We start from the raw sequence: 23,383 nt of genomic DNA, 5'->3' as shown, positions 1-23,383 counted from the left end.
ATAGCAGCCAGTGTGTGTCTCCTCATAGCAGCTAACCTGTGAAGAGAAAACAGAAGAGAGAAGAGGAGAGTCGTCTCCGTCGCCTGTTTGATCACAGCGCGGGAACATCACAGCTTTCAGTTCAATAGCTGTGTGTTCCCGGCCACGCGTCGTCACGTACAGCCCCTCCCCCTTGTCAGGGCACTTTGATAGACAGATCATCCGTCCAACCCTACGGGTGATCTGTCTATCAAAGTGCCCTGACAAGGGGGAGGGGTTGTACGTGACGGCGCGCGGCCGGGAACACACAGCTATTGAACTGAAACCTGTGATGTTCCCGCGCTGTGATCAAACAGGCGGCGGAGACGGCTCGCCTGCACTATAGCATGATATAGCTCTTCATGATGGGCGCACCAGGGGCGGGGGGCGGAGCCCCGCCCCTACCCTGGCCCCGCCCCATTTTCGGCTCCATTATCGGCCGTTTTTCTCGGTGCATCCCTAGTTATCATTTTTTGTGATGACCCCCTCCTGGGCCTCCCCTCTAGACCAAACAGGAAAAGGATATGCAGCATGGTCGTCATGAAGTGGGCGGGATTTTGTCCTCGGGGGTGGAGCTTTCTTGCAGTGGGAGGCGTGTATTCAGGTGTTCTTCCCGGCCAATTCCACTGAGGTGGCTGTGGTCAGCAAAACTTGGAATGGACCATCATATCTGGGTTCAAGAGAAGGTTTTCTCACAAATTTCTTTACCAGCCCCCAATCTCCAGGCAGTAGTTGGTGTGTTCCTGTATCTAATTCAGGATCTGGAATGGAAGAAAACACCTGGACATGCATTTGGGGTAATTCTCGTGATAATGAGGTCACATAATTAGTCAACACATCAGATTGTAACTGTTGGGGAAAGTGACAGCCAAGTCTGGGGGGTGAACCAAACTAAATTTTATAAGGAGATAGGGCATGTTACCCCCGGGGTGTGTGTCTGTCCCATTTATCCTTTCAACCTTCCCGCTACTTTGAGGGTGGTAAGGAGTGTGCAGAGCCAACTGAACCCCCAGTGCTGCCCTAATCTTTTGTAAGGGTTGCTGTGAAGGCTGGGCCTGATCGCTCTCTATCACCTCTGGGACCTCAAATCTACATACTATCTCACTCAGTAGTTTCTTAGCTGTGGTCCTGGCAGTCATGTCCACCTCCACTAGGGGGCGTATTTGAATCTGCCTCTCCTTGGCACTTGGGAGTGATCAATTTGTATCCTCTGGAGGGGGTATAGGGCTTTTGCCAGGTGCTTCTTCTGTACGTTCTGGGTTACATTTGTCGCAGATAGTGCATGATCTGCAGAAGTTGTTGGTCAATGGAGCAACTCCTGGTGCTACATAGTACTTGATAAGAGAGTTCATCAGAGTCTTTGTCAAGTGGGCAGCTCCATTTGCCCATTGCACCATGGCTGGGTACATACTCCTGGGTAGACAAGGCTTCTTGTTGCACTTGAATAGTCCATCTCTGAGAGTTCCTCCTCTCCGTTTCCAGCTTTCCTTCTCATCCAGACTTGCTGCTTCCTGTAATTATTTCAGATAAACTCTGTCCACTGGGAGAGTCTGTAGGATAAGCATGGAGTGGTCTTCTTCTACCACCCTGCTGTCCACTTCTCGTGGACCACTGGCTGTCTGTTTGGCAGCTGAATTGGCTAGATTGCCTCGAGCTTCCTTCGAGTTGAGTTTGTCGTGTGCTTTACTTTAGAATAGTCACTTGGGTTGGGAGAAGCAGGGCGTCCATCAAGTCCTTGATGGCTGAGCTATGTTTCACAGGTGTTCCTGCAGCCATTGGGAACTCTCTGTCCTTCCAGATAACTCTTGAGTCTGTATGAATGTTGGCTCCTTTTTCCCTCTGCCAATTTACATGCTGTAGTAAGTGCTTGCAGCTCTGCCACCTGTGCAGACATCACCGGCGGTAAGGTTTCAGTTTGGAGAACCGAGTTTTCAGTGGTGACCTGGATCCTGCAGGGGTATTTCACTCACGGTGGGGAGATGCGTGGTTTCCAGCCGCATTAGTTCGATGCAGTCATGGGGTGACAAGTCAAGACTCGACTCCTCCTCCTTACCCCCCTCGAGAAGTGGAAGAAGGGTGGTAGGTTTCAGTGTTTGACAACATAATAGAATAATGCTGTCCAGTAGAAGGTAGCAACTCAGGAGTCTCAAGTGTCTGGCAATGGACGGATGTTTCGGCTGGATCTTGGTTGAGTATGGGAGCAATGTCACGGGGAGCAAGCAGAACGAGGCAGAGTCCGAGAGCCAAGTCCGCAGTTTTGTCAAACAAGGCTTGTGCAGCAAAGACAGCTCACAGACACGATGGGCCTCCTCTTGCTATCGCATCCAGCCGACAGGAATAATATCCTATAGGGTGTAGGCAGATGCCGTGTGATTGGGCGAGTACACCTGTAGCATGTCCCAGATGTTCGGATACAAATGGCTTGAACGTAGTCTGGGATCCCTAGCACCAGAGATGGTGCGCTTGAAGGCCTCAAAGTTGGATATTGCTTCACGAGAAATCTGGAAGGGGTCTCAGGGCATCATACAAAGCTTACATCAGTAGGGAGAGTTCTGGAATCCATGCTCTGCAATACGAAATTAGTCCAAGGACAATGACAGATGTTGAGCACCACTGCAATTTGGGCTTTGAGGCTTTGCAACCCTGGTTGGCAAGATAGCCCAACTGGCTTTCTGAGGTGACTTCAACAGTGGGTAAGTCAGCTGCACAGTGGAGAAGGTCATCAACATATTGGAGGAGAATCACTTCCAGGTGATCCTCTTGTTATGTGTCAAGGATGATAACCATAGCATTTACAAACTAGCTTGGAGAGTTCTGTGCCCCTTCTGGCATAACTGTTTAGGTATGTTGCTGTCTTTTCGTGGGTGAATGCAAAAGGTACCAGCAGGAGGGGTGAGGGTGGACACTGAAGAGAGCTTTTGCAAGGTCCACCACTGTGAGGTACTTTGCAGTCAGGGACACCCCCGCAAGTAGCTGGTTCTCTTTTAGGGGTTCTCTTCCCAGAGAACAGAGGTGTGTTGCATGGAGATGCGCAGGGTATCAGGGCTCCATTTGACACGAGGGCCTTGACATGCTTCAAAATAGCTGCAGATTGGACTAACTTTAGGGTGGGTATTGTGGTTTCCAGGGCAATGATGCGCCCTCTTTGAACTTGACTGAAACTGGTGGCACCTTTAAGTGACAGTTGTCTTCCGGTCCTGTGGACCATAGACACGCAGGGATTCTGTCAAGTACTTCCTGTGGTATTGAACTTGGAGTTATTGCTTCATGAAGTGTCATCAGGAAAGGCAGAGAACACAAAGCAGATGAGTCTTCCAAGGATAGGGGAGCAAGCTTTTTCTGATATCCTCTTGTCCTAAGACAATAACGTGTGTGTGTGTATGTATGTGTGTGTGTGTGCCTTTCCATAGTGGGAGAAGCCCAAATCATCAAAGGCATTTATGAGTCTGGTATAATACTTCTCCACAGACTCCCCTTTATCTTGGATTGTGGTGGTCTGATCTGCCAATTTCTCTTTTGCCCAGTCACGGAGTTGTGCACAGAACTCCACGCCTGAGGTGTAGGAAGTGACACTTGTCAGGGCAGACATCATAGTAGGGCCGCCTGCATGACCGGCCAAAAGACATGTCCTACTTTGAATTTTCATAGGCTGATCAAATCTCTTGTATCCGCACTATCCTGCGGTAGAAGGGCATTGGCTGTTTCTCTGGGTCAGGCAGACTTGTCACTAAGTCCGCTGCTTATGATGGGGTAAAAGCGACATACATCACCAGTGCCCCTTCTGGTAACCAAGGCTGGTGTTGGGGCGGGGGGCTGAGAATGGGCACTGTTTCTCATGGTTGTCAGCATATGTTTGAGATCCTCTCGGAAATCTGTGAGTCCGGAGCCGGATTGGGGGTTAAATCAGCAGGTGGCCTTGCTGCCTGTTGTTGGTCTTCCCAATCAGATGCTTCTTCATCATTAACATATCTGGCCAAGGTAGTGCTTCCGTATTAGGGAAGACAGGTGTGTGGTAGGAACCATCCTGGTTTATAACAGGAAGAACTGGGTATAGGCTGTGGATGGGCCTACTGGGTGTACCAAGATGGCCGCTGGCAGGAAGTGCACTGGGCTAGGCCTGAAGTCAGGGCCTGGGTGCACCAAGATGGCCACCATCGGGCGTTGTCATAGTGGGTTGTGCTTGGGTTGGGGTGGTGAAAAGGGAGTGTACGTAAGGCGGATGGCAGGGTTGTCCCTCTCCTCCTTTGTTCCAGTTTTTTGTATATGGGGGCGGTGCAGCCACATTATCAACTCTGTGATACACATACATAGTACAATTGGCATCTTTCTTGATTTCCTCTTCTATCCAACCTTCTTTGTGCAATGCCCTTGCCGTCCTGTACCATGCTTCTGCCACATCCAATAAGCCGTTATCACACAGAGCGCCCCTTTGTTCTCTTATCAGCACACGCCATTCCTCTGCTTGTAGTCTAGCAACACAGTCTTTCAAATCACAAACCTTCGCTATTTCGGACAACCTTTTAACTGCTTCACTGCCCTCCCTCCCCTTCACAATATCACAAGCTAGCATTCCGTTCTCCGGCTTGGTGTTCTTGTGACCCATCTCCCCTCCTTTCTGTGGGCCTCCCAACACATAACCACTGTCTTTTACTCTGTTCTGCTCCTCTACAGCAGTCCCGGCTGACGGTTTGGGGGGGGAGTGAGGATAACCCTTAGGAGCAGCTCACCTGAGAAAAACGTCTATAGACGTTTGCAGGACATACACACACCTGCAACTCTTTATTCAGACTGCCAAGTTCCAGCAGCTGAGATAACCCTCAGAGGTCCTACACTGTCAACCTCGAGTAAGCAGTCTATAAACTTTTGGCAGACAGCTCATCCAGGGGTGAGGACACACGCCTGCAGCTGCACTTTCAGTCTGCTGATTTGCAGTCCTTCAGGATGACAGACACTGAACAGATAATACAGTCAGCAGAAAACCATTAGCAGGTTCGTTAAAACAGCCCCAGGTGAGTAATAAGTTACCTGCCTCTTTGAACAATCTAAAGGAGCCAACGAGACAAAATTAACTAGCCCAATCAGAGAAGTCTTACAGTGGTAAGAATAAATATGCTTACCGTACTGTTAGGGCTGCGCGCTTGCTCAGATCTGGCCAGCTGTTCGGTCCTGGAATGCGGTTTCCCTTCGATTGAAGCCTGGAGCCCCACGTTGGGCGCCAATTGAAATAGATAAGAACTACAATCTAGTTCAAGGTTATCTGCTGCCGTTTCTAATTACAAAGTGTGTACATGCATGTATTCTAGAAGCAAAACTCTCTGACGCAGCCTTCAGATCGGTTACTTCTTACACTTCTGATTTATTCCTGGGCGGTGTCAATATTTTGGACTTAATGAAAAAGAAAAGAGTTTGTGACTTTGAATGAGGCCTCTGTAGTAGAAATCCGAGGTACCTCCATTCTGGCTTTTGTGCAGCAAAGAAAGAGAAAGGGGTTAGGACTTTGATTAAAGCATGCAGCTGGAGAGCAAGGAGGCACTAAAGGTTATCAAAATTCATTTTATTCCATAAATACAACATACAATACAATACGTTACTGGAACAGAGATACATTGAGACCCGCAAGCCATCTAAAGTTGAGTTGCATAATTTATAATATGCGATATAAATACGTAAACATAAGATACAGTTGTATATGACGTTCCCATACAATAGTGGTAAAATAGTCACTGACTGTAAACATAAGGTAGCAGCATTGTTGGCTCAAACAACTGGATATATAACCATGATTGTAGCATCTATAGCTCGATGCGTTTCGTGACTAACTGTCACTCATCAGGAGCAGATGCTGTAGGGATGTCTAAAAAATTGAAAGGTGAACAGTGAGTAAACATGTCTTTTTTTTTTTTTTAACCTCGCCTCCTATATAACTAATGATCTGTAGCCCCCCAGTGACGGCAGCACTCATGCAGCCCCAGACCATGACACCCCCACCACAATGCCTGACTGTAGACAAGACACACTTGTCTTTGTCCTCCTCACCTGGTTGCCCCCACACACGCCTGACACCATCTGACACCAAATACCTTTATCTTGGTCTCATCAGACCACAGGACGTGGTTCCAGTAATCCATCTCCTTAGTCTGCTTGTCTTCAGCAAACTGTTTGTGGTCTTTTCTTGTGCATCATCTTCATACCCGGACTATACTACTGTCTCTGTGGACGGGAGAGTATCTGCAGGTATTAGCCACGGCACCCCAAATATGTTGATCAGGCACACAGGGGTGACACGAGCGCACATCCACTAAACCGATCATGTCTTTGCAGAGCGAACACATCCCCCCCCCAGTGTCGTAGCAATCTGCCTGTATGCTATGCACACAGCCACATCTACTGTGCTCATATAAGCACCCACTTCCATCTTAATGATATAATACTTTTAGCTTACCTTCCAACCCATTCATCCCAATGAACAGACATGACCATCCTTCTTACGTACTCAGTTCCATGCTTATGCCCCCCCCCCCGGGCCCAACATCGCCTTTTATTATCTCCAAAACAATGACAAACAGGAAGTGATTGTCCACAACAAGCAGGCACTTCCTCAGTACAGAAAAAGACATGACAGGAAATGACACATACATTAAAGGGGAGGGCACTTACAAGAGGAAGTGCACACGCCCCCTTTTAGTCAGCATGCAGCCCAGCCAATAGTGTTTTCAAAGTAAACAGTATGGAGTGAGATCATTCTAATGGTTCTTACAGGCTTGAGACGATCTGCAGGGACATTGCTACTGGTTGTGTCAATATACGGTACGAGTATATTAACAAGGCAGATACCAATGTCCTCTTATTAAAGCAGATATGTATCCAAAAGGGATAACGTAGCCACACAGAGATCCAATAATATGTTTATCTCGTTATGTGGACTTCGCTTCTCTAATGTGTATAGTCATTGGAAGGCAAGAAGCTCAGCGCATTGCGCTCGGTACCTACAAACCAACAAACCTCCACGGACACAGAGAACACGTCTCCAAGCCCATGAGAAGGTTTTCATACCGACCGTTTTTACACCGCTGGTCTCGATTTACCCCAAGTGTGCTCTGCCAGAGAGATCCTCGATTAAACCAGACACAGGGAGACACATGACAATCTATAAAACACACATCCTAGAATAAAATGTTATACAATCAAATTTCCACAGCACCAGACGATCGTTCTGTGCATTGCACGGGGGCCCTTCACTGGCGGACATGTCCTCACTCTGCAAACACCTCTCATCCCCCAAGGAGCTTCCACTACCAGACGGATCTCACCCAGCGTCAGTCTGCCCCAGTCAGCTCTTTAGAGCGGGTTGTGGGAGAACTAACACCAGGAGACACTGTGACAATACATATTAAATACATCTTCATAAAATGTCCACAACACATGAAAAGATAGAATCAAATATTTACAAAAATGTGAGGGGTGTACTCACTTCTGTGAGATACTGTAAGTGAAACGCGTCTACCTAGACTACTTGCTGGTGTTACCGTAGGAATCTCAATAAATGGCATGTGGAAATTACGAGAGGTGCAGCTCTTTCTTCTTCTCTTCCCATGGAGGAGGACTTCTCTGCCTGTTGTCTTGGACATTTCCTATTTGAATGAGACCCTTCGGTCCTGGTGGATGAGGCTACGTTTCAAGACGGCATGGATAGGAGGTTATAGGCCATATGAAAGGCATCCTTCTCTCTGCTAGGTACAGCTTGTGCTGACTGTGGTGGGAATTTGATAAGCCCTCAAAGTTGGGGCATATTCTCCATTCCATGGGATCAACTCCGTGGGATCAACTCCGTGGGATCAACTCCGTGGGATCAACTCCACGGGATCAACTCCACGGGATCAACTCCATGGGATCCCGCCATCTGACAGGTCATGGAAGACTTTCCAGAGCCTTGAGCTTCTTGGTGGAGGCCTCCATAGGGCAGCTTTCCTGGTAGGGCACTATGTATGTTGACATGGGCAGGATCCTATGTCTGAAGTACTGGTCTCTGTTTGGACCATCTTTGCATGCCTTCACCCAGAAGGTGACTATGGAGAAAAGCATGTTCTTACACCTAAAGAAGAAGACAAATGTGACGGAAACTGGTGAGCTTTGGAAGAGTTTCATAAACGGCAAGCCTGGTTACCTAAGCAGAAGTCTATGTCCTGCTTCTGTAAGAATTGGACCCCCCAGAGACAAGTCCTCTTCACAGGCTACCCTCTAAAGATGTCATTATGAAGAAAAACGCGTACAGTTGTTTGGGCGTGGCTTCACAGAACTGACCCACCCATCCCCCACCAGAGCTGCTGCTGCTCCACCCACCCCCCACTGGAGCTGCTGATCCACCCATCCCCCACCGGAGCTGCTGCTGCCCCACCCACCCCCTACTGGAGCTGCTGCTGCCTCACCCACCCCCCACTGGCGCTGCTGCTGCCCCACCCATCCCGTGCCGGAGCTGCTGCTGCCCCACCCACCCCTCCACTGGAGCTGCTGCTGCCCTACCTATCCCGTGCCGGAGCTGCTGCTGCTCAACCACCCCCCACTGGAGCTGCTGCTGCCCCACCCACCCCCCACTGGCGCTGCTGCTGCCCCACCCACCCCCCCACTGGAGCTGCTGCTGCCCCACCTATCCCGTGCCGGAGCTGCTGCTGCTCAACCACCCCCCACTGGAGCTGCTGCTGCCCCACCAACCCCCCACTGGCGCTGCTGCTGCCCCACCCACCCCCCCACTGGAGCTGCTGCTGCCCCACCTATCCCGTGCCGGAGCTGCTGCTGCTTCACCCACCCCCCAATGGAGCTGCTGCTGCCCCACCCATCCCGCTCCGGAGTTGCTGCTGCCCCACCCATTCCCACCGGAGCTGCTGCCCCACCCACCCCCCCACTGGAGCTGCTGCTGCCCCACCTACCCCCCCACTGGAGCTGCTGCTGCCCCACCTATCCCATGCCGGAGCTGCTGCTGCCCCACCTATCCCGTGCCGGAGCTGCTGCTGCCCCACCCACCCCCCAATGGAGCTGCTGCTGCCCCACCTGTCCCGCGCCGGAGTTGCTGCTGCCCCCCTGGAGCTGCTGTATTCATCAAGCAGAAGATCTACAAATCTGATGATTTATACAGAGAACATATGGAGGGATAACACTGAGTGGTCCCAGGAGGGTTCATCATGGTGGAGGCTTTAGACTTGCACATTCCCTCTGCACTTACTGGCAATGTATTCACAAAGCGGCTTCACTGTATTCTTATGGATTTTTCTACACAGAGAACTTTATAAGATGAAGACTTTGGAATTCATTGGATGACTTTGTGATGTTCAGTTTGCAGCTCAGACACAAGTTTGTTATCATTTTAATAGCGCAGCATTTATTTTTTTATAGATTTTTAGGGGACTTGTGAATATTGTGTATTCTCATATGCAGCCAGAAGGTGGCGCTCTCATGTTCTTTTCACATTTCCAGGGCTTCTTTATCTTCTCTTCTATTTTATTTTAGGATGGAAAGAAGATCAAAGTTGAGGTGAAAGAGGAAGTGGAAGAGATTAAAGTGAGAGGCTACAAGCTGTGCAAGGAAGAGGAAACGTCTATGGAGATCGGTGCTGGTGAGTAATATACAAAGGAGGCACAATTCACTAAGATATAACACACGTCTCATCACTGAGATATAACACCCCCCCCATCACTGAGATATAACACCCCCCCATCACTGAGATATAACACCCCCCCCATCACTGAGATATAACACCCCCCCCCATCACTGAGATATAACACCCCCCCATCACTGAGATATAACACCCCCCCATCACTGAGATATAACACCCCCCCATCACTGAGATATAACACCCCCCCATCACTGAGATATAACACCCCCCCCCATCACTGAGATATAACACCCCCCCCATCACTGAGATATAACACCCCCCCCATCACTGAGATATAACACCCCCCCCATCACTGAGATATAACACCCCCCCATCACTGAGATATAACACCCCCCCATCACTGAGATATAACACCCCCCCCATCACTGAGATATAACACCCCCCCATCACTGAGATATAACACCCCCCCATCACTGAGATATAACACCCCCCCATCACTGAGATATAACACCCCCCCCCATCACTGAGATATAACACCCCCCCATCACTGAGATATAACACCCCCCCCATCACTGAGATATAACACCCCCCCATCACTGAGATATAACACCCCCCCCCATCACTGAGCTATGTCACACATCCTGGGACTGTGACCTTCTGGCTGGGAAAAAGGGGGGTGTGTTAACTATCTTCCCCCTACATTAAAATTATTCCAGGCCACAGACCCTCAACAAGGAGGTGACTTTCTCAGGTGGGACCTTATCCCCACAACCCTGGCCCGGTGGTTGTGGGGATCTGGGGGGGTTAGCTTATCAAAATCACTGGGGGCGTGTTTGTTTTTTTTTTTTTAAATACAGCACTTGTCACTTGTTTTGACTTTTATTTGGTGAATGAGTTGGGGTACCATGTTCTCCATAGTCATCCACATGGGGGAGGGGACCTGAGGGCTCCTTGAAGGGGCTGCCATATCCCAATGAGCTACCCCTGCACCCCCACATCCACCCCACTGCATGTTGAGGGCATGTGGCCTGGTCTGGTTCAGGGGGATGGGTGTGCTCACTCTGCCCCTCACCCTTTCCTGGCCTGCCCAGCCACATGCCCAGACAGTGAGGCTGGAATGTCAGAACTTCAGAGACGAGTATCTCTCATGGCGAGAGGTCGGGTCGCCGGGCGGAATGCGTCGGGGAGTCTCGTGGCTCATGTTGTGCTCAATTTTGTCAGATTGACTTTTGTTTGGTAAATTATTTTTTTCTGTTGGCTCTTCTGTGTGGAGATCCTCCGGTGTTTACCAAACATTTCTGACTTTTATTTGTCATCCTTTGCTTCATCTGAGCACATCTCCTGCGGCACACCTCACCTCCTGCGGCACACCTCACCTCCTGCGGCACACCTCACCTCCTGCGGCACACCTCACCTCCTGCGGCACACCTCACCTCCTGCGGCACACCTCACCTCCTGCGGCACACCTCAACTCCTGCGGCACACCTCACCTCCTGCGGCACACCTCACCTCCTGCGGCACACCTCACCTCCTGCGGCACACCTCACCTCACACATCTCACCTCCTGTGGCACACCTCACCTCCTGCGGCACACCTCACCTCCTGCGGCACACCTCACCTCCTGCGGCACACCTCAACTCCTGCGGCACACCTCACCTCCTGCGGCACACCTCAACTCCTGCGGCACACCTCACCTCCTGCGGCACACCTCACCTCCTGCGGCACACCTCACCTCCTGCGGCACACCTCAACTCCTGCGGCACACCTCACCTCCTGCGGCACACCTCACCTCCTGCGGCACACCTCAACTCCTGCGGCACACCTCACCTCCTGCGGCACACCTCAACTCCTGCGGCACACCTCAACTCCTGCGGCACACCTCACCTCCTGCGGCACACCTCACCTCCTGCGGCACACCTCACCTCCTGCGGAACACCTCAACTCCTGCGGCACACCTCACCTCCTGCGGCACACCTCAACTCCTGCGGCACACCTCACATCACACATCTCACCTCCTGCGGCACACCTCACCTCCTGCGGCACACCTCAACTCCTGCGGCACACCTCACCTCACACATCTCACCTCCTGCGGCACACCTCAACTCCTGCGGCACACCTCACCTCCTGCGGCACACCTCAACTCCTGCGGCACACCTCACCTCACACACCTCACCTCCTGCGGCACACCTCACCTCCTGCGGCACACCTCAACTCCTGCGGCACACCTCACCTCCTGCGGCACACCTCACCTCCTGCGGCACACCTCACCTCCTACGGCACACCTCAACTCCTGCGGCACACCTCACCTCCTGCGGCACACCTCACCTCCTGCGGCACACCTCACCTCCTGCGGCACACCTCAACTCCTGCGGCACACCTCACCTCACACATCTCACCTCCTGCGGCACACCTCACCTCCTGCGGCACACCTCACCTCCTGCGGCACACCTCAACTCCTGCGGCACACCTCACCTCACACATCTCACCTCCTGCGGCACACCTCACCTCCTGCGGCACACCTCACCTCCTGCGGCACACCTCAACTCCTGCGGCACACCTCACCTCCTGCGGCATACCTCAACTCCTGCGGCACACCTCACCTCCTGCGGCACACCTCAACTCCTGCGGCACACCTCACCTCACACACCTCACCTCCTGCGGCACACCTCACCTCCTGCGGCACACCTCAACTCCTGCGGCACACCTCACCTCCTGCGGCACACCTCACCTCCTGCGGCACACCTCACCTCCTGCGGCACACCTCACCTCCTGCGGCACACCTCAACTCCTGCGGCACACCTCACCTCCTGCGGCACACCTCACCTCCTGCGGCACACCTCACCTCCTGCGGCACACCTCACCTCCTGCGGCACACCTCACCTCCTGCGGCACACCTCAACTCCTGCGGCACACCTCACCTCACACATCTCACCTCCTGCGGCACACCTCACCTCCTGCGGCACACCTCACCTCCTGCGGCACACCTCAACTCCTGCGGCACACCTCACCTCACACATCTCACCTCCTGCGGCACACCTCACCTCCTGCGGCACACCTCACCTCCTGCGGCACACCTCACCTCCTGCGGCACACCTCATCTCCTGCGGCACACCTCAACTCACACATCTCACCTCCTGCGGCACACCTCAACTCCTGCGGCACACCTCACCTCCTGCGGCACACCTCAACTCCTGCGGCACACCTCACTTCCTGCGGCACACCTCACCTCCTGCGGCACACCTCACCTCCTGCGGCACACCTCACCTCCTGCAGAACACCTCACCTCCTGCGGCACACCTCACCTCCTGCGGCACATCTCACCTCCTGTGGCACATCTCACCTCCTGCGGCACACCTCACCTCCTGCGGCACATCTCCCCTCCTGCGGCACATCTCCCCTCCTGCGGCACATCTCCCCTCCTGCGGCACATCTCACCTCCTGCAGCCTCTTTCGGCCGAATCCTGTCTCCATTCGCTCACTTTACCTCTTTTCTGTCTTCTTATGTCTTTACAGATGGACAATACACAAGGTATGACATCATCAGAGCTAATAAAGGGGGAATCCTAGCCCTCTATGACTGGAGGAGTGCCCTGTACTGAGCATGTTGGAATAGGTGAAGCAGTTCCATCCATAGTGCTATCCATGATCTATGCTGATATGATGCATCAAACACTGGCTGTGTCCTGGGAAGGGGCTCCTATCTCACAGTAGTAATGATCTATGCTAGTGTAGTAGAGTGGAGCTTTCAGAGCTGGGGGTAGTAGGGTGGAGCTGTCAGAGCTGTGGGTAGTAGAGTGGAGATGTCATAGAGGGAGTAGTAGGGTGGAGCTGGGTGTAGTAGGGTGGAGGTGTCATAGAGGGGGTAGTAGGGTGGAGTTAGGTGTAGTAGAGTGGAGATGTCATAGAGGGAGTAGTAGGGTGGAGCTGGGTGTAGTAGGGTGGAGGTGTCAGAGCTGGGTGTAGTAGGGTGGAGGTATCATAGAGGGGGGTAGTAGGGTGGAGCTGGGGGTAGTAGAGTGGAGGTGTCATAGAGGGGGTAGTAGGGTGGAGTTGGGTGTAGTAGAGTGGGGATGTCATAGAGGGGGTAGTAGGGTGGAGTTAGGTGTAGTAGAGTGGAGATGTCATAGAGGGAGTAGTAGGGTGGAGCTGGGTGTAGTAGGGTGGAGGTGTCAGAGCTGGGTGTAGTAGGGTGGAGGTATCATAGAGGGGGGTAGTAGGGTGGAGCTGGGGGTAGTAGAGTGGAGGTGTCATAGAGGGGGTAGTAGGGTGGAGTTGGGTGTAGTAGAGTGGGGATGTCATAGAGGGGGTAGTAGGGTGGAGTTAGGTGTAGTAGAGTGGAGATGTCATAGAGGGAGTAGTAGGGTGGAGCTGGGTGTAGTAGGGTGGAGGTGTCAGAGCTGGGTGTAGTAGGGTGGAGGTATCATAGAGGGGGGTAGTAGGGTGGAGCTGGGGGTAGTAGAGTGGAGGTGTCATAGAGGGGGTAGTAGGGTGGAGTTGGGTGTAGTAGAGTGGAGGTGTCATAGAGGGGGGTAGTAGGGTGGAGGTTTCAGAGCTGGGGGTAGTAGGGTGGAGGTGTCAGAGCTGGGTGTAGTAGGGTGGAGGTATCATAGAGGGGGGTAGTAGGGTGGAGCTGGGGGTAGTAGGGTGGAGGTGTCATAGAGGGGGTAGTAGAGTGGAGGTGTCATAGAGGGGGTAGTAGAGTGGAGGTGTCATAGAGGGGGTAGTAGGGTGGAGTTGGGTGTAGTAGAGTGGAGGTGTCATAGAGGGGGGTAGTAGGGTGAAGGTTTCAGAGCTGGGGGTAGTAGGGTGGAGGTGTCAGAGCTGGGTGTAGTAGGGTGGAGGTATCATAGAGGGGGGTAGTAGGGTGGAGCTGGGGGTAGTAGAGTGGAGGTGTCATAGAGGGGGGTAGTAGGGTGGAGCTGGGGGTAGTAGAGTGGAGGTGTCATAGAGGGGGGTAGTAGGGTGGAGCTGGGGGTAGTAGAGTGGAGGTATCATAGAGGGGTAGTAGGGTGGAGCTGGGGGTAGTAGAGTGGAGGTGTCATAGAGGGGGTAGTAGAGTGGAGGTGTCATAGAGGGGGTAGTAGGGTGGAGGTGCCATAGAGGGGGTAGTAGAGTGGAGGTGTCGTAGAGGGGGGTAGTAGGGTGGAGGTGTCATAGAGGGGGTAGTAGGGTGGAGCTGGGGGTAGTAGGGTGGAGGTGTCATAGAGGGGGTAGTAGAGTGGAGGTGTCGTAGAGGGGGGTAGTAGGGTGGAGGTGTCATAGAGGGGGGTAGTAGAGTAGAGGTGTCATAGAGGGGGTAGTAGAGTGGAGGTGTCATAGAGGGGGGTAGTAGGGGGCGCTATTTTTATTTTGTTGGAGGAAGGATTGTGATTGGAGATTGTGGTGATATTTGTAGATCTGTGACTCGGGACATGACGGGGGCGAGTAGTGGAGGTGCCATAGAGGGGGGTAGTAGGGTGGAGGTGCCATAGAGGGGGTAGTAGAGTGGAGGTGTCGTAGAGGGGGGTAGTAGGGGGCGCTATTTTTATTTTGTTGGAGGAAGGATTGTGATTGGAGATTGTGGTGATATTTGTAGATCTGTGACTCGGGACATGACGGGGGCGAGTAGTGGAGGTGTCATAGAGGGGGTAGTAGAGTGGAGGTGCCATAGAGGGGGTAGTAGAGTGGAGGTGTCATAGAGGGGGTAGTAGAGTGGAGGTGTCGTAGAGGGGGGTAGTAGGGTGGTGCTATTTTTATTTTGTTGGAGGAAGGATTGTGATTGGAGATTGTTGTGATATTTGTAGATCTGTGACTCGGGACATGACGGGGGCGAGTAGTGGAGGTGTCGTAGAGGGGGGTAGTAGGGTGGAGGTGTCATAGAGGGGGGTAGTAGGGTGGAGGTGTCGTAGAGGGGGGTAGTAGAGGGGGGTAGTAGGGGGCGCTATTTTTATTTTGTTGGAGGAAGGATTGTGATTGGAGATTGTGGTGATATTTGTAGATCTGTGACTCGGGACATGACGGGGGCGAGTAGTGGAGGTGTCATAGAGGGGGTAGTAGAGTGGAGGTGCCATAGAGGGGGTAGTAGAGTGGAGGTGTCATAGAGGGGGTAGTAGAGTGGAGGTGTCGTAGAGGGGGGTAGTAGGGTGGTGCTATTTTTATTTTGTTGGAGGAAGGATTGTGATTGGAGATTGTGGTGATATTTGTAGATCTGTGACTCGGGACATGACGGGGGCGAGTAGTGGAGGTGTCATAGAGGGGGGTAGTAGGGTGGAGGTGTCATAGAGGGGGGTAGTAGGGTGGAGGTGTCGTAGAGGGGGGTAGTAGAGGGGGGTAGTAGGGGGCGCTATTTTTATTTTGTTGGAGGAAGGATTGTGATTGGAGATTGTGGTGATATTTGTAGATCTGTGACTCGGGACATGACGGGGGTGAGTAGTGGAGGTGTCATAGAGGGGGGTAGTAGGGTGGAGGTGTCATAGAGGGGGGTAGTAGGGTGGAGGTGTCGTAGAGGGGGGTAGTAGAGGGGGGTAGTAGGGGGCGCTATTTTTATTTTGTTGGAGGAAGGATTGTGATTGGAGATTGTGGTGATATTTGTAGATCTGGGACTCGGGACATGACGGGGGCGAGTAGTGGAGGTCACGTCCTTCCCAAACCGCTGAGCCGTGAAGAGAAGGTGAGTACCAGGAGCTGATTGTTTATATTAATGGTCATGGGAAGGTGGGGGAGGGGTTGTGATGGGACAGCTTGGCACCCTGACAAGGTTCTTCCTTCCACCAAACAACGCCTCCTGCCCTCCCTTCCAGCAGACGGAGAGCCAGTGCCGGTGTTCTGCCGTATCGTGTCCGGCCATCATATAGCGTCCGCCCCGTACTGTGCATGCGCAGTACGGAGCAGACGAAGCTTCGGAAAATTTCCGAAGCTGAACGGCGCCTGCGCTGTGAGTGGAGGTGGTGGCCCCACCATCCAAGCGGACATAGGGTTGTGAGTATTAAAGGGCCCCTCGCTTCGCTCGCCATGCTTCGGGCTCGGCCTCGCTGCGCTCGGCTCTTTTTTATTCCTGCTCTACGTCCACTTGGATGGTGGGGGGTGAACCTGGACTCAGTGCGCAGGCGCCGTTCATCCTCGGCAATTTTCGGAATCTGTGTTGCTGTGTACTGCGCATGCGCACTACACAGAGGACACTATCTGATGGGGGACGTTATATGACAAGACACCGGACTTTTTTCCCCCAATCGTCGTACAGACAAGATGTGCAATAAACTCCAAAAGAATGTCTCTTTATTGAAACTCAGACACATACTTTATACCCCACAGGAGGACACCCCCCCCCCCCCGATCATATTACCCCACAGGAGGACACCCCCCCCCCCCCCTCCTGATCATATTACCCCACAGGAGGACCCCCCCCCCCCGATCATATTACCCCACAGGAGGACACCCCCCCCCTCCTGATCATATTACCCCACAGGAGGACACCCCCCCCCCGATCATATTACCCCACAGGAGGACACCCCCCCCCCTCCTGATCATATTACCCCACAGGAGGACACCCCCCGCGATCATATTACCCCACAGGAGGACACCCCCCCCCTCCTGATCATATTACCCCACAGGAGGACACCCCCCCCCCGATCATATTACCCCACAGGAGGACACCCCCCCCCTCCTGATCATATTACCCCACAGGAGGACACCCCCCCCGATCATATTACCCCACAGGAGGACACCCCCCCCTCCTGATCATATTACCCCACAGGAGGACACCCCCCCCCCCCCGATCATATTACCCCACAGGAGGACACCCCCCCCCCCCCGATCATATTACCCCACATGAGGACACCCCCCGCGATCATATTACCCCACAGGAGGACACCCCCCCCCCCTCCCCGATCATATTACCCCACAGGAGGACACCCCCCCCCCCCCCCCCCGATCATATTACCCTAACCATACAAACTGTACACAGGAATATACTTACCATAGCCAAGGAACAGCCAACATATACTATAAACATTACATTAATTACACAACCTGCCACCTAGGGGACTCGGTGCCCACCCAGATTATTCAGCACCCAGCCCCCCACACCTGGATACAAAGTACACATTATCATCAACATCCCATAATGGTTCAATAACAAGAGATGAGCAGACTGACAGAAACAATAGGTGACTTAATGAACAATGGGACTGCACACCTAGGAGGCACACAATGGGAGAGACACATTGGTGTATTCTGTCCTGTTGTGTATTTAATATGTATTGTCATTGTGTCTCCCAGTGTTAGTTCTCCGCAACCCGCTCTAAAGAGCGTAGTGGGGCACACTGGCGCTGGTTGAGTCCCGTCTGGTAGTGGAAAGGAAAGGCCTCACTGTGCCCGACATTGCGGCCTCACTGTGCCCGACATTGCGGCCTCACTGTGCCCGACATTGCGGCCTCACTGTGCCCCACATTGCGGCCTCACTGTGCCCCACATTGCGGCCTCACTGTGCCCGACATTGCGGCCTCACTGTGCCCGACATTGCGGCCTCACTGTGCCCGACATTGCGGCCTCACTGTGCCCGACATTGCGGCCTCACTGTGCCCGACATTGCGGCCTCACTGTGCCCGACATTGCGGCCTCACTGTGCCCGACATTGCGGCCTCACTCTGCCCGACATTGCGGCCTCACTGTGCCCGACATTGCGGCCTCACTGTGCCCGACATTGCGGCCTCACTGTGCCCGACATTGCGGCCTCACTGTGCCCGACATTGTGCCTCACTGTGCCCGACATTGCGGCCTCACTGTGCCCCACATTGCGGCCTCACTGTGCCCGACATTGCGGCCTCACTGTGCCCGACATTGCTGCCTCACTGTGCCCCACATTGCGGCCTCACTGTGCCCGACATTGCGGCCTCACTCTGCCCGACATTGCGGCCTCACTGTGCCCCACATTGCGGCCTCACTGTGCCCGACATTGCGGCCTCACTGTGCCCGACATTGCGGCCTCACTGTGCCCGACATTGCGGCCTCACTCTGCCCGACATTGCGGCCTCACTGTGCCCGACATTGTGCCTCACTGTGCCCGACATTGTGCCTCACTGTGCCCGACATTGCGGCCTCACTGTGCCCGACATTGTGCCTCACTGTGCCCGACATTGCGGCCTCACTGTGCCCGACATTGCGGCCTCACTGTGCCCGACATTGCTGCCTCACTGTGCCCCACATTGCGGCCTCACTGTGCCCCACATTGCTGCCTCACTGTGCCCCACATTGCGGCCTCACTGTGCCCCACATTGCGGCCTCACTGTGCCCCACATTGCGGCCTCACTGTGCCCGACATTGCGGCCTCACTGTGCCCGACATTGCTGCCTCACTGTGCCCCACATTGCGGCCTCACTGTGCCCGACATTGCGGCCTCACTGTGCCCGACATTGCTGCCTCACTGTGCCCCACATTGCGGCCTCACTGTGCCCCACATTGCGGCCTCACTGTGCCCGACATTGCGGCCTCACTGTGCCCGACATTGCTGCCTCACTGTGCCCCACATTGCGGCCTCACTGTGCCCGACATTGCTGCCTCACTGTGCCCGACATTGCGGCCTCACTGTGCCCCACATTGCTGCCTTCTATCTACGTACACCCGCCTTCTATGTACGTACACCCGCCTTCTATGTACGTACACCCGCCTTCTATCTACACCCGCCTTCTATCTACGTACACCCGCATTCTATGTTGGTACACCCGCCTTCTATGTACGTACACCCGCCTTCTATGTACGTACACCCGCCTTCTATCTACGTACACCCGCCTTCTATGTACGTACACCCGCCTTCTATCTACACCCGCCTTCTATCTACGTACACCCGCATTCTATGTTGGTACACCCGCCTTCTATGTACGTACACCCGCCTTCTATGTACGTACACCCGCCTTCTATGTACGTACACCCGCCTTCTATGTACGTACACCCGCCTTCTATCTACACCCGCCTTCTATCTACGTACACCCGCCTTCTATCTACGTACACCCGCATTCTATGTTGGTACACCCGCCTTCTATGTACGTACACCCGCCTTCTATGTACGTACACCCGCCTTCTATCTACACCCGCCTTCTATCTACGTACACCCGCCTTCTATCTACGTACACCCGCCTTCTATGTTGGTACACCCGCCTTCTATGTACGTACACCCGCCTTCTATGTACGTACACCCGCCTTCTATCTACGTACACCCGCCTTCTATGTACGTACACCCGCCTTCTATCTACACCCGCCTTCTATCTACGTACACCCGCATTCTATGTTGGTACACCCGCCTTCTATGTACGTACACCCGCCTTCTATGTACGTACACCCGCCTTCTATGTACGTACACCCGCCTTCTATGTACGTACACCCGCCTTCTATCTACACCCGCCTTCTATCTACGTACACCCGCCTTCTATCTACGTACACCCGCATTCTATGTTGGTACACCCGCCTTCTATGTACGTACACCCGCCTTCTATGTACGTACACCCGCCTTCTATCTACGTACACCCGCCTTCTATGTTGGTACACCCGCCTTCTATGTACGTACACCCGCCTTCTATGTACGTACACCCGCCTTCTATCTACGTACACCCGCCTTCTATCTACGTACACCCGCCTTCTATCTACGTACACCCGCCTTCTATCTACGTACACCCGCCTTCTATGTTGGTACACCCGCCTTCTATGTACGTACACCCGCCTTCTATGTACGTACACCCGCCTTCTATGTACGTACACCCGCCTTCTATGTACGTACACCCGCCTTCTATGTTGGTACACCCGCCTTCTATGTACGTACACCCGCTTTCTATGTACGTACACCCGCCTTCTATCTACGTACACCCGCCTTCTATGTTGGTACACCCGCCTTCTATCTACGTACACCCGCCTTCTATCTACGTACACCCGCCTTCTATGTTGGTACACCCGCCTTCTATGTACGTACACCCGCCTTCTATGTTGGTACACCCGCCTTCTATCTACGTACACCCGCCTTCTATGTTGGTACACCCGCCTTCTATGTACGTACACCCGCCTTCTATGTACGTACACCCGCCTTCTATGTACGTACACCCGCCTTCTATCTACACCCGCCTTCTATCTACGTACACCCGCCTTCTATCTACGTACACCCGCATTCTATGTTGGTACACCCGCCTTCTATGTACGTACACCCGCCTTCTATGTACGTACACCCGCCTTCTATCTACACCCGCCTTCTATCTACGTACACCCGCCTTCTATCTACGTACACCCGCCTTCTATGTTGGTACACCCGCCTTCTATGTACGTACACCCGCCTTCTATGTACGTACACCCGCCTTCTATCTACGTACACCCGCCTTCTATCTACGTACACCCGCCTTCTATGTACGTACACCCGCCTTCTATGTTGGTACACCCGCCTTCTATGTACGTACACCCGCTTTCTATGTACGTACACCCGCCTTCTATCTACGTACACCCGCCTTCTATCTACGTACACCCGCCTTCTATGTACGTACACCCGCCTTCTATCTACGTACACCCGCCTTCTATCTACGTACACCCGCCTTCTATGTTGGTACACCCGCCTTCTATGTACGTACACCCGCCTTCTATGTTGGTACACCCGCCTTCTATCTACGTACACCCGCCTTCTATGTTGGTACACCCGCCTTCTATGTACGTACACCCGCCTTCTATGTTGGTACACCCGCCTTCTATGTACGTACACCCGCCTTCTATCTACACCCGCCTTCTATCTACGTACACCCGCCTTCTATGTTGGTACACCCGCCTTCTATGTTGGTACACCCGCCTTCTATGTTGGTACACCCGCCTTCTATGTTGGTACACCCGCCTTCTATGTTGGTACACCCGCCTTCTATGTTGGTACACCCGCCTTCTATGTTGGTACACCCGCCTTCTATGTACGTACACCCGCCTTCTATGTTGGTACACCCGCCTTCTATGTTGGTACACCCGCCTTCTATGTTGGTACACCCGCCTTCTATGTTGGTACACCCGCCTTCTATGTTGGTACACCCGCCTTCTATGTTGGTACACCCGCCTTCTATGTACGTACACCCGCCTTCTATGTACGTACACCCGCCTTCTATGTACGTACACCCGCCTTCTATGTACTTACACCCGCCTTCTATCTACGTACACCCGCCTTCTATGTACGTACACCCGCCTTCTATCTACGTACACCCGCCTTCTATCTACGTACACCCGCCTTCTATGTACGTACACCCGCCTTCTATGTACGTACACCCGCCTTCTATGTACGTACACCCGCCTTCTATGTACGTACACCCGCCTTCTATGTACGTACACCCGCCTTCTATGTACTTACACCCGCCTTCTATCTACGTACACCCGCCTTCTATGTACGTACACCCGCCTTCTATCTACGTACACCCGCCTTCTATCTACGTACACCCGCCTTCTATCTACGTACACCCGCCTTCTATCTACGTACACCCGCCTTCTATGTACGTACACCCGCCTTCTATGTACGTACACCCGCCTTCTATGTTGGTACACCCGCCTTCTATGTTGGTACACCCGCCTTCTATGTATGTACACCCGCCTTCTATGTACTTACACCCGCCTTCTGTGTACGTACACCCGCCTTCTGTGTACGTACACCCGCCTTCTATGTACGTACACCCGCCTTCTATCTACGTACACCCGCCTTCTATGTACGTACACCCGCCTTCTATGTTGGTACACCCGCCTTCTATGTACGTACACCCGCCTTCTATGTTGGTACACCCGCCTTCTATGTTGGTACACCCGCCTTCTATGTTGGTACACCCGCCTTCTATCTACGTACACCCGCCTTCAATCTACACCCGCCTTCTATCTACGTACACCCGCCTTCTATCTACGTACACCCGCCTTCTATGTACGTACACCCGCCTTCTATCTACGTACACCCGCCTTCTATCTACGTACACCCGCCTTCTATCTACGTACACCCGCCTTCTATGTACGTACACCCACCTTCTATGTACATACACCCGCCTTCTATGTACGTACACCCGCCTTCTATGTACGTACACCCGCCTTCTATGTGCCCGACATTGCGGCCTCACTGTGCCCGACATTGCGGCCTCACTGTGCCCGACATTGCTGCCTTCTATCTACGTACACCCGCCTTCTATCTACGTACACCCGCCTTCTATGTTGGTACACCCGCCTTCTATGTACGTACACCCGCCTTCTATGTACGTACACCCGCCTTCTATCTACGTACACCCGCCTTCTATGTTGGTACACCCGCCTTCTATCTACGTACACCCGCATTCTATGTTGGTACACCCGCCTTCTATGTTGGTACACCCGCCTTCTATGTTGGTACACCCGCCTTCTATGTACGTACACCCGCCTTCTATGTACGTACACCCGCCTTCTATCTACACCCGCCTTCTATCTACGTACACCCGCCTTCTATCTACGTACACCCGCCTTCTATCTACGTACACCCGCCTTCTATGTACGTACACCCGCCTTCTATGTTGGTACACCCGCCTTCTATGTACGTACACCCGCCTTCTATCTACGTACACCCGCCTTCTATGTTGGTACACCCGCCTTCTATGTACATACACCCGCCTTCTATGTTGGTACACCCGCCTTCTATGTACGTACACCCGCCTTCTATGTTGGTACACCCGCCTTCTATGTACGTACACCCGCCTTCTATCTACACCCGCCTTCTATCTACGTACACCCGCCTTCTATGTTGGTACACCCGCCTTCTATGTTGGTACACCC

The 23,383-nt window shown here is 53.2% G+C and overlaps 1 protein-coding gene across 1 annotated transcript in view; it reads left to right on the top strand.

Annotated features, from left to right (window-relative positions):
• LOC143975739 (uncharacterized) overlaps positions 1-23,383 on the top strand; it is a 165,285-nt gene that overhangs the window by 69,464 nt on the left and 72,438 nt on the right. The window contains exons 5-7 of the mRNA XM_077478239.1: positions 9,520-9,625; positions 13,139-13,154; positions 16,199-16,274. Of these exons, the coding sequence (XP_077334365.1) occupies positions 9,520-9,625; positions 13,139-13,154; positions 16,199-16,274 (198 nt within the window). The remainder of the gene's footprint in view (positions 1-9,519; positions 9,626-13,138; positions 13,155-16,198; positions 16,275-23,383) is intronic.

This window comes from Lithobates pipiens, unplaced genomic scaffold (genome assembly GCF_037356315.1).
Source record: "Lithobates pipiens isolate NorthernLeopardFrog02 unplaced genomic scaffold, aLitPip1_a1.2 Scaffold_13, whole genome shotgun sequence".
Lineage (NCBI taxonomy): Eukaryota > Metazoa > Chordata > Amphibia > Anura > Ranidae > Lithobates > Lithobates pipiens.
The sequence above is the reverse complement of the archived record's forward strand: the minus strand, read 5'-3'. Positions and strand labels throughout refer to the sequence as shown.